Consider the following 13,664-nt stretch of genomic DNA (forward strand, 5'->3'; position numbering starts at 1 on the left):
CACTTAATTAGTTTGCTCCCCTCTTGAGCTCTCCCCCTCTCTGCTCACCTGTAATAGTTGAGGATTTGGGTGAACACACCGGGATGGCGATCGAAGAAGTATTCATTGAGTACCGGATCGTAGTTGGCCAGCGCCTCGGTCAGTCGGGAGAGGCGAGTTGCGGGTATTTTCTTGAGAGTTGCCTTGTAGGTTTCATATCTGCAAAAAGGATGTCAAAAGCAAAAATAAAGAGACATAAATTATATGCGGCATGGTAAGGCATTTGCATGGGAATTACTAATACGCAATGCGCATTCGCCATGTGCGGCCACCTAATAACTTAACAAATTACTTAAGCCATAACTCGTGACCCTCCTGAAACCCAATTCTTTTTGCCTCTGGCTCCAAAAGAGAGCCATAAACACACAGGGCGTGGGCGGGAGAGTGGGAGGCAAAGGGTCAAGCAAGTGTAAGCAAACACCTCGAGCCATAAGCCATTTGCATACATTTCACTTCAGTTTTTTTTTCATCTCCTTGGTTGGGTTCTTTTTGCCTGAAATTTCCACTGGTTTTTCTTTCATTTTTGTTGGTGTTCGGTACTCTGGTTGTTTTTTTAATATCCCAAAAGTGGAGCTTGGGTTTCTTTTGTTTGATGTGACCTTTGACAGGCAGATGATAACCGCACAAAATTGATGGATTTTCTATTTATCCTTTCGGGCATTTGTTTAGCTTTCGCCTAAGCAAACGAAAGTCAATCTAAAAGTTCTGCTCGAGGCAGGACATGTCAGGGGGTTAATGGTGGTGCCTGTTAATGGCCTGAAATATGGTAATAATTCCATGTGGGAACGAACATGTGGCTGGCATTTTAAAAGGGCAAGAATATGAGTCAGAATTGCAATTGAAGTGAAGGCAGGAAAACAAATAAATATTTGTTAAATATTTCAATTAAAATTTCAAGGAATAAATCAAAGAAGTCTTTGTTATTTTTCCAGCAAAGTTCCATCATCATTAACATTCCTTTGAGGCCAGCATTCCATTTCACTCCAATGAGAATATTATTTGTAAATTGTTCAAATTATTTCTGGCGCTCAGCTGCCCTTTGAGAGCATCAATGAAACATCATCGAGCAGCGAATGGGAAGAAGTATCGGTGTTAATCATATTCCCACCTTGATTACACACCTGCAACAAACATAGCCATACACAACACACACATCATCCAGCCGCATGAAAACCAAACTTAATTTACGTAATCATCCATAAAATTATACGAGTACTCGCACTCGCATGTGGATGGAAGGACAACGAGAACGTCAACGACTCCCACCAGGCGTAATTAAATTCAATTGAAACTCATTTCCAACAATTTGTTGGAAATTTCATTCTGGACATTTATAACCCACACATTCCAGGGGATGGGGTCAGAAAGCATCCTGCAATCACTGACATTTAAGTGCGTGTCCTGCAGAGTCCAGAGCTGGAAAGAGAGTCCGGCTTCTACTGATGCTGAGTTGTCCATATGCAATGTGATTTTTATGCCAAACTGTTTGTTCTCTCTCGTCGGTTATTAAATATTTCATTCCTCCGAGGATAACAGCAGCAGCCACTCACATATCCATTCCCCCAGCCTCAACCACAGGCAGAATCATCAATAACAGGGACCGACGCATAACAATAGCCATTAAAGTTTATTTCGGCTGTTTGACGATGGTAATTGGCTCCGACTCGAACGCCAGACCTTTTGTACATACGCAATGTTTACTCTACTCCGGATTCTGAATTGCATAGCATTTTCGTGCATCGAATTAGTTTTTCCAGTCAGCCGATTGGATTTTCTCTGTGGTTTGTTCTGCCTCTGATTTTGATTTTGATGCTGGCAAGCGTGATTCACTTGACAGCTGCGCTGAGCTTTCAATTTACGATTGGAATAATATATTTACGTATGTACGAGTCCCACCACCACCACCAAGCCATTTGACAAATTGTTCCAAATCTCTTTTCATGAATTATGGACACACAAAATCTATTTGGGGGCCATCAATATCGACGGTTCTATTCTATGAATTTTCGCTGACAGCCGCAAAGTAGGCAACTGGCAATTAACATTTTGAGTGGAAACAAACGAAATAAAGAGTGGGAAATTTAGGGAGAAATAAAAATAAACAATGAGAGATTTTTAATATTTGCCTAGAATATTGATTGATGGACACAAATAAACGCTGATAAGCTTTTATATACTACAATTTATTTGCTCATGTTTTTTATTTAATTTCATGATATTATGAAATTGTTCAGAATTCCATTCTCATCTTTATAAACTTGCAAATCATCATGGAAATATCTCGAAATATTTTCTAGATTTTTTTTCACATACATAAATAGCCTAATTAAATTCTTTTACGTTTGCCAGCGCAGGCAACCACTCTCTGGAGTGAACATCGACTTGCTCTGCTTTTGATTTTCACGGAGAGATCTTTCACTGTATCCTGTATGAATGAATATAATGTAATGAAATTAATTTAATGTATTTCATTTTCATACTTTTATTTATAGTTGTTGGTATTGTTTGTTTCCTTGTTTTGTGTTCCCCTTTTAGGGTCTGCACTTGAGAATTTTTTTATTCTCTTCCACTCAAAAAATACTGACGCTGCTCTCTTCTTTCCAACTACCTTACTATGTGTAGCTATCTCACTCTCATTATCAGTGGGGTCTGGAGATGGCACAAAACAAAAACTTTATAAACAGTCGTGAAAACTTACCAACTTAGATTTTGTATATGATGTTAAACAGATATTTACAGATTTATTTTCCGCAGTGCTGGATAACCGGCCTTAAAAACAAAAATTGATTTATTTTCGTGACTTTCGTGCCCGTGTAAAGAACACATCTCTACGGAGACACTTTAATTTGTTCTACGTAGGTTTCGCGAGAGGCGGCGCTGAGGCTGCTTTACAGTTGCCCGTGGACGGCCGTGCCTTCAACAACCACAATTCTAGTTTCGCTCCTCAATTTCCGAGCAAAGAAAGAAACACAACAATGCTGCGCGCTTTGAAGACCGGCGGCGCCCTGTTGCGTTCGCAAAACAAGAACTTTGCCGCAGCTGTGGCCCACTACTCTGATCTACCTAAGCCCCAGACCACCCCGGAGGTGCTCTACACCGGAGTAAGTGCACAAATGAATAATAATACGAAAAAGTGAAAACGGGCTTATCGCGAATAAGGCGCGATAAAGACTGCAAAGAGTGTGCCAGCTTGTTTTTGACTTGACCTTGGGCCAGAGCCGCATGCAACTGCTGTTGCTCTGCTTGTGGCTCTCTCTCTCAGTCTCAGCGCTACTCATTTCTAATGCCCTGTAAACGAAAATCAGGTTTTTAAGTTTTCAAGTGTGGGCTTTTGGACCCTTTTGTGGCCAACAAAAAAAGAGAACAAATAAACAGGGGCTCCGACTCACACAACATTCAGCTCACGTACACACCTTGTATTACGCTTATCAATGGGATAAAATCAGCTTGAAAGTCTCAGCTGTAGAGGATTACTCCAAGCATGTGGCCGACGCGAAACGTAGGGCCGGCAAAAATAGACAAAAGAGAACGAAAAATCATAAAACAGCCGGCTGTCGTTGTTTTGGCAAAGCTGCTGCTACGTACTCTCTCCCTCTCAGCGCTCTCTGTAATTGTAAGAGTACTTAGGGTATATACATTTTTAAATGTTTGAAACGCATAGAAAAAAAAACTAATGGAAACTGAACTACCTGTAGTTTTCTATGAATTCTCAAAAGCCTCGTCATACTAAATCTGAAACTAAATCGCTTGACCTCATCCGCGTTTGATTTACTAGGGTATCAAATCTGCGATTCACGCTGCTTCTCTTATGGCGTTCTCTCTCCCCTCCATGTGTGTGCTTTTTATTCTGTTATTTTCCATTTCTTAGTTATGTCACTGCGTCGCTAAATTGCCAATTGTTCTTTCAATATCGGTCCCTTCCTCCTCGATCTTCGTTGCGCTCCATGTTTTGTGGTTTCTTTCCGCATTTGTTGTTTATATGCTCATGCCGCGAGGGAAATTTGCATAAATTGTACGATTTTAGAAGTTTGTTCGTGTTTTTTGTGCCCCGCGCGACAATTAGAGCCCCAGCGTTTTGTTAGATTTAATTGGAATCAGTGAGAGAGGAGATGGGTGGTATTTATTTTGTGGTTTCTGATCGAAACCAAAGAGTATTCCCATTCAGATATGGCAGGGAATTTGTTGTCTGCAGCATATGGGCGTATTGCGCCATAAGTAGAGGAAGAACGGGGCTTTGTTTGAATATTGATTGGAAAATTATTATTTACGTACCATTTTAAACAGATTTTAATGCTAGGAATATTAATTTCAAAGAGAGAAAATGAGAGAGATCAGCTATCTATTTGTTATTAATTCAATTTTTATTGGCATAATTATTAACCGATGAGCTATAGAAACAGGAACTTTATTTTAATTGACAGGAAATCTCCACAATGTATTTAAAGATTTGTAAGGAATACTGTTTCCCCATTACATAGCATCTAACAAACCCCTCAAAATCAGTATGCTTCAAAAATCTACCAGATGTCTCAACCCACTTAATACTTTTCTTATCGGTTGATTCACTCTTGTTTTATGGGCTTATGCCATGCCTTATCACGAATAACAACTCCCTAAAGTCGACTAGCGACTAGCGGGCTGTGCCAAGGCTCTATGCTTTGCAGATAACATTTTAAATTTTGTTTAATAGAAAAAAAAGCTACCTACTATGTAAGTATGTGCGTACATATACCCCCAAAACCAGTTCGATCGTCTAGACGAGCCCAGACACTGGCATTGTTGTGTATGTGTATGTACGTGTGTGTATGTTTTGCAAATCATTCTTAACTTTTGTGGTCTGATGGAAAGTTTTATATAGTCGAACGCCTGCGACTACAGATAGATTTGATTGTAAAAATAGAGAATAATAATAAAAGGTAACAACATCTTGGGGAGATGGCGTGCGTTCATTTCAAATCTAATCAGTTAACCGGTAAACGTTTCTGATTACAAAAAAATTGGGGGCAGGAGGGGCATATTCGCTGTAGGTAGCCAGTCCACATGCTAACTGAATAATCAGATGATTATTCAATAGGGGTAAACAGCAGTCTGAGTGCGCATCAAATTGAGGTGCGGCATTCATTGAAACCATGTGTAATATGAACAAAAAAATGCAATATGCCAGATTATGGAAATGATATGGCCATAAATAAATAAAGTGTACCTCTGAGTTCTGTATTCTAACCCTTATCTAACCTCTTTACAGCTGTTCATCAACAATGAGTGGCACAAGAGCAAATCGGGCAAAACATTTGAGACCATCAACCCAACCACAGAGCAGAGCATCGCTGAAATTCAGGCTGGCGATAAGGAGGATATCGATATTGCCGTAAAGGCTGCCCGCTCAGCTTTCCAGTGAGTCTTAGTGTGAGATTTCGAATGAATAGATAATGGTTAATGATTGGTTTTGGTGTCCTGTAGACTGGGTTCCCCCTGGCGCCGTATGGATGCTTCGGAGCGCGGGCGTCTGATCTACCGCTTGGCGGATCTTATGGAGCGTGATCAGGTCTACTTGTCTGTAAGTTTTTAGATTAAAAAAAATCCCAGTTCAATGGCAGTAATCAACTCTATCCCTTGGCAGAGCTTGGAGACTTTGGACAACGGCAAACCCTACAGCATGTCCTACAATGTGGATCTACCCACGGCCATCAAGAATCTGCGCTACTTTGCCGGCTGGGCTGATAAGAACCATGGCAAGACCATCCCCATGGACGGTGACTTCTTCGCGTACACCCGTCACGAGCCTGTGGGCGTGTGCGGTCAGGTTATTCCTTGGAACTTCCCCATTCTGATGATGGCCTGGAAACTGGGACCCGCGCTGGCAACCGGCAACACCATCGTGCTGAAGCCTGCAGAGCAGACCAGTCTGACGGCCCTATACATTGCGCAGCTGGTGAAGGAGGCTGGCTTCCCGGAGGGTGTGGTTAATGTGGTGCCTGGCTTCGGTGGAGCCGGCGCCGCACTGGCCAATCACGCAGATGTGGATAAGCTGGCCTTCACTGGCTCCACGGATGTGGGAAAGCTCATCCAGTTGGCATCTGGCAACACAAACCTCAAGCGCGTAACTCTGGAGTTGGGCGGCAAGTCCCCGAACATTATTCTCTCCGACACGGACCTGGACTACGCCGTGGAGACGGCCCACTTTGGTCTGTTCTTCAACATGGGCCAGTGCTGCTGTGCCGGCTCTCGCACCTTTGTGGAGGACAAGATTTACGATGAGTTCGTAGAGCGCAGTGCGGAGCGCGCCAAGAAGAGGACCGTGGGCAATCCCTTTGATCTGAACACCGAGCAGGGTCCCCAGGTTAACCAGGAGCAGATGGAGAAGATTCTCTGCATGATCAAGCAGGGAGAGAAGCAGGGCGCCAAATTGGTAGCCGGCGGAAGCCGTCCCGAAGGCCTTCCCGGCTATTTCGTGCAGCCCACGGTGTTTGCCGATGTAAAGGACGACATGACCATTGCCCGCGAAGAGATCTTCGGCCCCGTACAGCAGTTGATTCGCTTCAAGAAGCTCGATGAGGTCATTGAGCGTGCCAACAACTCGGAGTACGGCCTGGCCGCTGCTGTCTTTACCAAGGATCTGGACAAGGCCAACTATATTGTCGGAGGTCTGCGTGCCGGCACTGTCTGGGTGAACACCTACAATGCCCTGGCCGCTCAGGCACCATTTGGAGGATACAAAATGTCCGGCCATGGCCGTGAAAACGGCGAGTATGCGCTCTCTAACTACACGGAGGTCAAGAGCGTCATTGTGAAGGTGCCACAGAAGAACTCCTAAAAAGTGAGGCTGTTCTTGGACCAGGGGTTCATCCCGTTGAGGTGCTCTAAATGCCGATTTCAACCTCTCTTGGTTAGCCTTAAGCTCACATTTACGCGCGATCTACATTTCTATATTAGACATACGATATGTTGCTAAAAACGGATGCATTCATCCATAAGCTTTGGCCAGTCAGTCTCTGTGTTTATTTTCCATTCGGTTAAATTCTCTTTAAGTGTATAAAAACTCTTTTGAAATATAAAAATTTTAAGGAAAGTCTTGAAAGCACTTGAGATATTACATTTCTCTACATACTCCACACCCTTTTTCCATACATTTTTTTCACCCATAGGTCGCATGCTCGCAGATATATACAATCGACAAATGAAAAAGTAAACGAAAAGTAGCTGTAGTAGTTTTTGTATATGAAGTTAAACAGATATTTACAGATTTATTTTCCGCAGTGCTGGATAACCGGCTTTAAAAACAAAAATTTATTTATTTTCGTGACTTTCGTGTCTCTACGGAGACACTTAAATTATTTCTACGTAGGTTTCGCGAGAGGCGGCTCAATTCTAGTTTCGATCCTCATTTTCCGTGCAAAGAAAGAAATACAACAATGCTGCGCGCTTTGAAGACCGGCGGCGCCCTGTTGCGTTCGCAAAACAAGAACTTTGCCGCAGCTGTGGCTCACTACTCTGATCTACCTAAGCCCCAGACCACCCCGGAGGTGCTCTACACCGGAGTAAGTGCACAAATGAATAATAATACGAAAAAGTGAAAACGGGCTTATCGCGAATAAGGCGCGATAAAGACTGCAGATAGTGTGCCAGCATGTTTTTGACTTGACCTTGGCCCAGAGCCGACTGCAACTGCAGTCGCTCTGCTTGTCGCTCTCTCTCAGTTTTTGGGCTATTCATTTACTCTCTAACCTCTTTATAGCTGTTCATCAACAATGAGTGGCACAAGAGCAAATCGGGCAAAACATTTGCTACCATCAATCCAACCACAGAGGAGTGCATCGCTGAAATTCAGGAAAGCGATAAGGAGGATATCGATATTGCCGTAAAGGCTGCCCGCTCAGCTTTCCAGTGAGTCTTAGTGTGAGATTTCGAATGAATAGATAATGGTTAATGATTGGTTTTGGTGTCCTGTAGACTGGGTTCCCCCTGGCGCCGTATGGATGCTTCGGAGCGCGGGCGTCTAATCTACCGCTTGGCGGATCTTATGGAGCGTGATCAGGTCTACTTGTCTGTAAGTTTTTAGATTTAAAAAAATCCCATTTCAATGGCAGTAATAAACTCTATCCCTTGGCAGAGCTTGGAGACTTTGGATAATGGCAAACCCTACAACATGTCCTACAATGTGGATCTACCCTTGTCCATCAAGAATCTGCGCTACTTTGCCGGCTGGGCTGATAAGAACCATGGCAAGACCATCCCCATGGACGGTGACTTCTTCGCGTACACCCGTCACGAGCCTGTGGGCGTGTGCGGTCAGGTTATTCCTTGGAACTTCCCCATTCTGATGATGGCCTGGAAACTGGGACCCGCGCTGGCAACCGGCAACACCATCGTGCTGAAGCCTGCAGAGCAGACCAGTCTGACGGCCCTATACATTGCGCAGCTGGTGAAGGAGGCTGGCTTCCCGGAGGGTGTGGTTAATGTGGTGCCTGGCTTCGGTGAAGCCGGCGCCATCCTGGCCAATCACGCAGATGTGGATAAGCTGGCCTTCACTGGCTCCACGGAGGTGGGAAAGCTCATCCAGTTGGCATCTGGCAACACAAACCTCAAGCGCGTGACTCTGGAGTTGGGCGGCAAGTCCCCGAACATTATTCTCTCCGACACGGACCTAGACTACGCCGTGGAGACGGCCCACTTTGGTCTGTTCTTCAACATGGGCCAGTGCTGCTGTGCCGGCTCTCGCACCTTTGTGGAGGACAAGATTTACGATGAGTTCGTAGAGCGCAGTGCGGAGCGCGCCAAGAAGAGGACCTTGGGCAATCCCTTTGATCTGAAAACCGAGCAGGGTCCCCAGGTAAACCAGGAGCAGATGGAGAAGATTCTCTGCATGATCAAGCAGGGAGAGAAGCAGGGTGCCAAATTGGTGGCCGGCGGAAGCCGTCCCGAAGACCTTCCCGGCTACTTCGTGCAGCCCACGGTGTTTGCCGATGTAAAGGACGACATGACCATTGNCCTTGGCAGAGCTTGGAGACTTTGGATAATGGCAAACCCTACAACATGTCCTACAATGTGGATCTACCCTTGTCCATCAAGAATCTGCGCTACTTTGCCGGCTGGGCTGATAAGAACCATGGCAAGACCATCCCCATGGACGGTGACTTCTTCGCGTACACCCGTCACGAGCCTGTGGGCGTGTGCGGTCAGGTTATTCCTTGGAACTTCCCCATTCTGATGATGGCCTGGAAACTGGGACCCGCGCTGGCAACCGGCAACACCATCGTGCTGAAGCCTGCAGAGCAGACCAGTCTGACGGCCCTATACATTGCGCAGCTGGTGAAGGAGGCTGGCTTCCCGGAGGGTGTGGTTAATGTGGTGCCTGGCTTCGGTGAAGCCGGCGCCATCCTGGCCAATCACGCAGATGTGGATAAGCTGGCCTTCACTGGCTCCACGGAGGTGGGAAAGCTCATCCAGTTGGCATCTGGCAACACAAACCTCAAGCGCGTGACTCTGGAGTTGGGCGGCAAGTCCCCGAACATTATTCTCTCCGACACGGACCTAGACTACGCCGTGGAGACGGCCCACTTTGGTCTGTTCTTCAACATGGGCCAGTGCTGCTGTGCCGGCTCTCGCACCTTTGTGGAGGACAAGATTTACGATGAGTTCGTAGAGCGCAGTGCGGAGCGCGCCAAGAAGAGGACCTTGGGCAATCCCTTTGATCTGAAAACCGAGCAGGGTCCCCAGGTAAACCAGGAGCAGATGGAGAAGATTCTCTGCATGATCAAGCAGGGAGAGAAGCAGGGTGCCAAATTGGTGGCCGGCGGAAGCCGTCCCGAAGACCTTCCCGGCTACTTCGTGCAGCCCACGGTGTTTGCCGATGTAAAGGACGACATGACCATTGCCCGCGAAGAGATCTTCGGCCCCGTACAGCAGTTGATTCGCTTCAAGAAGCTCGATGAGGTCATTGAGCGTGCCAACAACTCGGATTACGGCCTGGCGGCCGCTGTCTTTACCAAAGATCTGGACAAGGCCAACTATATTGTCGGAGGTCTGCGTGCCGGCACTGTCTGGGTGAACACCTACAATGTCCTGCCCGCTCAGGCACCATTTGGAGGATACAAAATGTCCGGCCATGGCCGTGAAAACGGCGAGTATGCGCTCTCTAACTACACGGAGGTCAAGAGCGTCATTGTCAAGGTGGCACAGAAGAACTCCTAAAAAGTGAGGCTGTCCCTGGACCAGGGGTTCATTCCGTTTAGCCTTAAGCTCACATTTACACGCGATCTACATATCTAAATTAGACAAACGATGTTGCTAAAAACGATACATCCAGTCAGTCTTTGTTTTTTTTTCCATTCAGTTAAATTCTCTTTAAGTGTATTAAAACTGTACGGTGAGGCGTTTTTTGGGATCCGCCGAAAAATAGCCACTGCCAGGCGTACAAATACGGACATAGTTCTCTTTATAAATTAGCGGAGGAAACAAATTGGAAAATATATGGAGAGCAGAGAAAGCAGAGACAAGTCAATTAAAAGGAGAGCGAGTTCGACGGCAAATTTCAAATAGAGATAGGCTTTAAATAGAGGTTGGCAGGACGCCATTAGACATTTTCGATCTGGATCGCTAGAACTAATGCAAAGAAACAGAGGCCAAGACAGTTTTTTTTAAGTGTCTAAGTGCAGTGATAGGGAAAACTGCAATATCTGCAATATCAACTAGCCTGCGAGAGCCGCAAGGCAGCGATTAGATAAGCGTTAGAGGAGGCTCGCCAGATTAAAGTTTCCAGCTGGGGCGACAGAAAGTTAGCCACAGGGAAGGCTCGGCACTTTTATTTTATCAGCTGGAGCGACTGAGCATTTCGCCGGAGCTTTTACCGTCGCTGAGCCAAGCAAGCAACCCCGGCAGACGGCGGCCACCTAGAACAGCGCCAAAGCGTTGCTTGAGCGAATATATAAAACCCCGCTCGGGAAGGGAGGGGAATAAACAAGTATTACAATTACAGCCAAACCCAATTAGAAAGTGAAAATCAATGTTCTGAAAAAAAACGAGAAGGGACGTGTGAGATGCATCTAACGCGGCTATTTTCACTCGCCCCCTCCCCTAGAGCTGCACACTTCAGATCCACGTCAGAGGCAGAGCCGCGGCAGAGGCAGCGCCCAGCGGAAACTGCAGAAGCAGAGTGTGAATGAGAGAATGTGAAAAAACAACAAAAGCAGCTGGACTTCTGGATTTCATTTTGGATCTAATAATGATCCAATGGGATCCCAATTTCGTGATCTGATAGATATGGTCATTCCCTACAGAATGACGTTTTTAGATTCATTTTATCTTGTAGATTTGGGAGGTTTGCGACAATTCGCGGGAGCGGGGCTAATTTTTAAAAAACACACTGGTTTCAGTGTTAGTATACAGCAGTCTGGAGCCAACATTTGGTGGCTCTAGCTCTTATAGTCTCTGAGAACGAGCCGGCAAACAAGACGGACAGACGGACAGACAGACATGGCTCTATCGACTCGGCTATTGATGCTGATCAAGAATATATATACTTTATTTGGTCGGAAACGCTTCCTTCTGTGCGTTACATACAATATACCTTATTTACTCTTCGAGTACCGGGTAGAAAAAAAAACGAGAAGGGACGTGTGAGACGCTTCTTACGCGTCACAACTTTTATACCCGGCACTCAGTACTACATCTGCACCTTAGCGGTGTTTTGTCAACATTTAACATTATTTCTTCATCTGTCATCTACATCTACAACACTTCCCTCACCAACACGCTCTTTTGGGTCGCCGCCCTTCCCTAGACCCACACACTGCAGACTCGCTGCAGAGGCAAGCCTACAGAAGTCTGGATGCAAACTTTGGTGGCTCTAGCTTTTATGGTCTCTGAGATCCAGGCGCTCAACAAGACGGACGGACAGACGTACAGACGGACAGACGGACGGACAGACAGACATGGCACAATCGACTCGGCTATTGATGCTGATCAAGAATATATAAACTTTATGGGGTCGGAAACGTTTCCTTATGTGTGTTACATACTTTGTGCACAAATAAAATATACCCTATTTACTCTTCGAGTACCGGGTATAAAAATCTTGCCTATGCATATGTATATGGGTTAGCATTTACAAAACTCTTTTGAAATATAAAAATTTTAAGGAATTTCTCTACATACTCCAAACTCTTTTTGCATACATTTTCTTCACCCATAGGTCGCATGCTCGCAGATATATACAATCGACAAATGAAAAAGTAAACGAAAAGTAGCTGTAGTTATTTTTGTATATGAAGTTAAACAGATATTTACAGATTTATTTTCCGCAGTGCTGGATAACCGGCTTTAAAAACAAAAATTTATTAATTTTCGTGACTTTCGTGTCTCTACGGAGACACTTAAATTATTTCTACGTAGGTTTCGCGAGAGGCGGCCCAATTCTAGTTTCTATCCTCATTTTCCGTGCAAAGAAATAAATACAACAATGCTGCGAGCTTTGAAGACCGGCGGCGCCCTGTTGCGTTCGCAAAACAAGAACTTTGCCGCAGCTGTGGCCCACTACTCTGATCTACCTAAGCCCCAGACCACCCCGGAGGTGCTCTACACCGGAGTAAGTGCACAAATGAATATTAATACGAAAAAGTGAAAACGGGCTTATCGCGAATAAGGCGCGATAAAGACTGCAGATAGTGTGCCAGCATGTTTTTGACTTGACCTTGACTGCAACTGCTGTCGCTCTGCTTGTCGCTCTCTCTCAGTTTTTGGGCTATTCATTTACTCTCTAACCTCTTTATAGCTGTTCATCAACAATGAGTGGCACAAGAGCAAATCGGGCAAAACATTTGCTACCATCAATCCAACCACAGAGGAGTGTATCGCTGAAATTCAGGAAAGCGATAAGGAGGATATCGATATTGCCGTAAAGGCTGCCCGCTCAGCTTTCCAGTGAGTCTTAGTGTGAGATTTCGAATGAATAGATAATGGTTAATGATTGGTTTTGGTGTCCTGTAGACTGGGTTCCCCCTGGCGCCGTATGGATGCTTCGGAGCGCGGGCGTCTAATCTACCGCTTGGCGGATCTTATGGAGCGTGATCAGGTCTACTTGTCTGTAAGTTTTTAGATTAAAAAAAATCCCAGTTCAATGGCAGTAATCAACTCTATCCCTTGGCAGAGCTTGGAGACTTTGGACAACGGCAAACCCTACAGCATGTCCTACAATGTGGATCTACCCACGGCCATCAAGAATCTGCGCTACTTTGCCGGCTGGGCTGATAAGAACCATGGCAAGACCATCCCCATGGACGGTGACTTCTTCGCGTACACCCGTCACGAGCCTGTGGGCGTGTGCGGTCAGGTTATTCCTTGGAACTTCCCCATTCTGATGATGGCCTGGAAACTGGGACCCGCGCTGGCAACCGGCAACACCATCGTGCTGAAGCCTGCAGAGCAGACCAGTCTGACGGCCCTATACATTGCGCAGCTGGTGAAGGAGGCTGGCTTCCCGGAGGGTGTGGTTAATGTGGTGCCTGGCTTCGGTGAAGCCGGCGCCATCCTGGCCAATCACGCAGATGTGGATAAGCTGGCCTTCACTGGCTCCACGGAGGTGGGAAAGCTCATCCAGTTGGCATCTGGCAACACAAACCTCAAGCGCG

The 13,664-nt window shown here is 45.8% G+C and overlaps 4 protein-coding genes and 1 long non-coding RNA gene across 9 annotated transcripts in view; 3 read left to right on the forward strand and 2 right to left on the reverse strand.

The window, feature by feature from the left end:
- The window catches only part of LOC117588226 (potassium voltage-gated channel protein Shaw), a 52,105-nt gene that overhangs the window by 14,095 nt on the left and 24,346 nt on the right, over positions 1-13,664 (reverse strand). For both annotated transcript variants that reach the window (XM_034279372.1, XM_034279371.1), the window contains exon 3: positions 49-198. In XM_034279372.1, the coding sequence (XP_034135263.1) occupies positions 49-198 (150 nt within the window). The remainder of the gene's footprint in view (positions 1-48; positions 199-13,664) is intronic.
- On the reverse strand, positions 2,222-2,844 carry LOC117588229. 2 transcript variants are annotated; one of them, XR_004574106.1, is made up of 3 exons: positions 2,777-2,844; positions 2,520-2,688; positions 2,222-2,464 (listed from the first exon to the last, which is right to left on the reverse strand). It is a non-coding gene; the product is annotated as an uncharacterized LOC117588229 (long non-coding RNA). The 2 variants fall into 2 exon arrangements; XR_004574107.1 differs by having other exon boundaries at positions 2,520-2,711; positions 2,777-2,832.
- LOC117588227 (aldehyde dehydrogenase, mitochondrial-like) overlaps positions 2,940-13,664 on the forward strand; it is a 12,252-nt gene continuing 1,527 nt past the window's right edge. Inside the window, exons 1-4 of one of the 2 annotated variants that reach the window (XM_034279375.1) lie at positions 2,940-3,140; positions 5,285-5,433; positions 5,500-5,596; positions 5,660-6,287. In XM_034279375.1, coding sequence (XP_034135266.1) covers positions 3,015-3,140; positions 5,285-5,433; positions 5,500-5,596; positions 5,660-6,287 — 1,000 coding nt within the window. In that variant the 5' untranslated portion in view covers positions 2,940-3,014. Of the gene's footprint in view, positions 3,141-5,284; positions 5,434-5,499; positions 5,597-5,659; positions 7,028-13,664 lie in introns of those variants that run through there. The other variant, XM_034279373.1, reaches the window with a different exon arrangement.
- Positions 7,389-10,336, forward strand: LOC117588228 (aldehyde dehydrogenase, mitochondrial-like). Of its 2 annotated transcripts, none has more exons than XM_034279377.1 (4): positions 7,389-7,577; positions 7,775-7,923; positions 7,990-8,086; positions 9,037-10,336. In XM_034279377.1, the coding sequence occupies exons 1-4, from the start codon at positions 7,452-7,454 to the stop codon at positions 10,228-10,230; spliced, it is 1,566 nt and encodes a 521-aa protein (XP_034135268.1). In that variant the 5' UTR covers positions 7,389-7,451; the 3' UTR covers positions 10,231-10,336. The 2 variants fall into 2 exon arrangements, with proteins under 2 accessions (XP_034135268.1, XP_034135267.1); XM_034279376.1 differs by having other exon boundaries at positions 7,390-7,577; positions 8,150-9,390.
- LOC117587700 (aldehyde dehydrogenase, mitochondrial-like) lies at positions 12,440-13,663 on the forward strand (the record flags this gene model as incomplete). Its single annotated transcript, XM_034278597.1, has 4 exons — positions 12,440-12,622; positions 12,809-12,957; positions 13,024-13,120; positions 13,184-13,663. Coding segments are annotated over exons 1-4 (852 nt in total), but the record flags the coding sequence as incomplete, so codon positions are not given.

This window comes from Drosophila guanche, unplaced genomic scaffold (genome assembly GCF_900245975.1).
Source record: "Drosophila guanche unplaced genomic scaffold, DGUA_6, whole genome shotgun sequence".
In the NCBI taxonomy this organism is placed as follows: Eukaryota; Metazoa; Arthropoda; class Insecta; order Diptera; family Drosophilidae; genus Drosophila; species Drosophila guanche.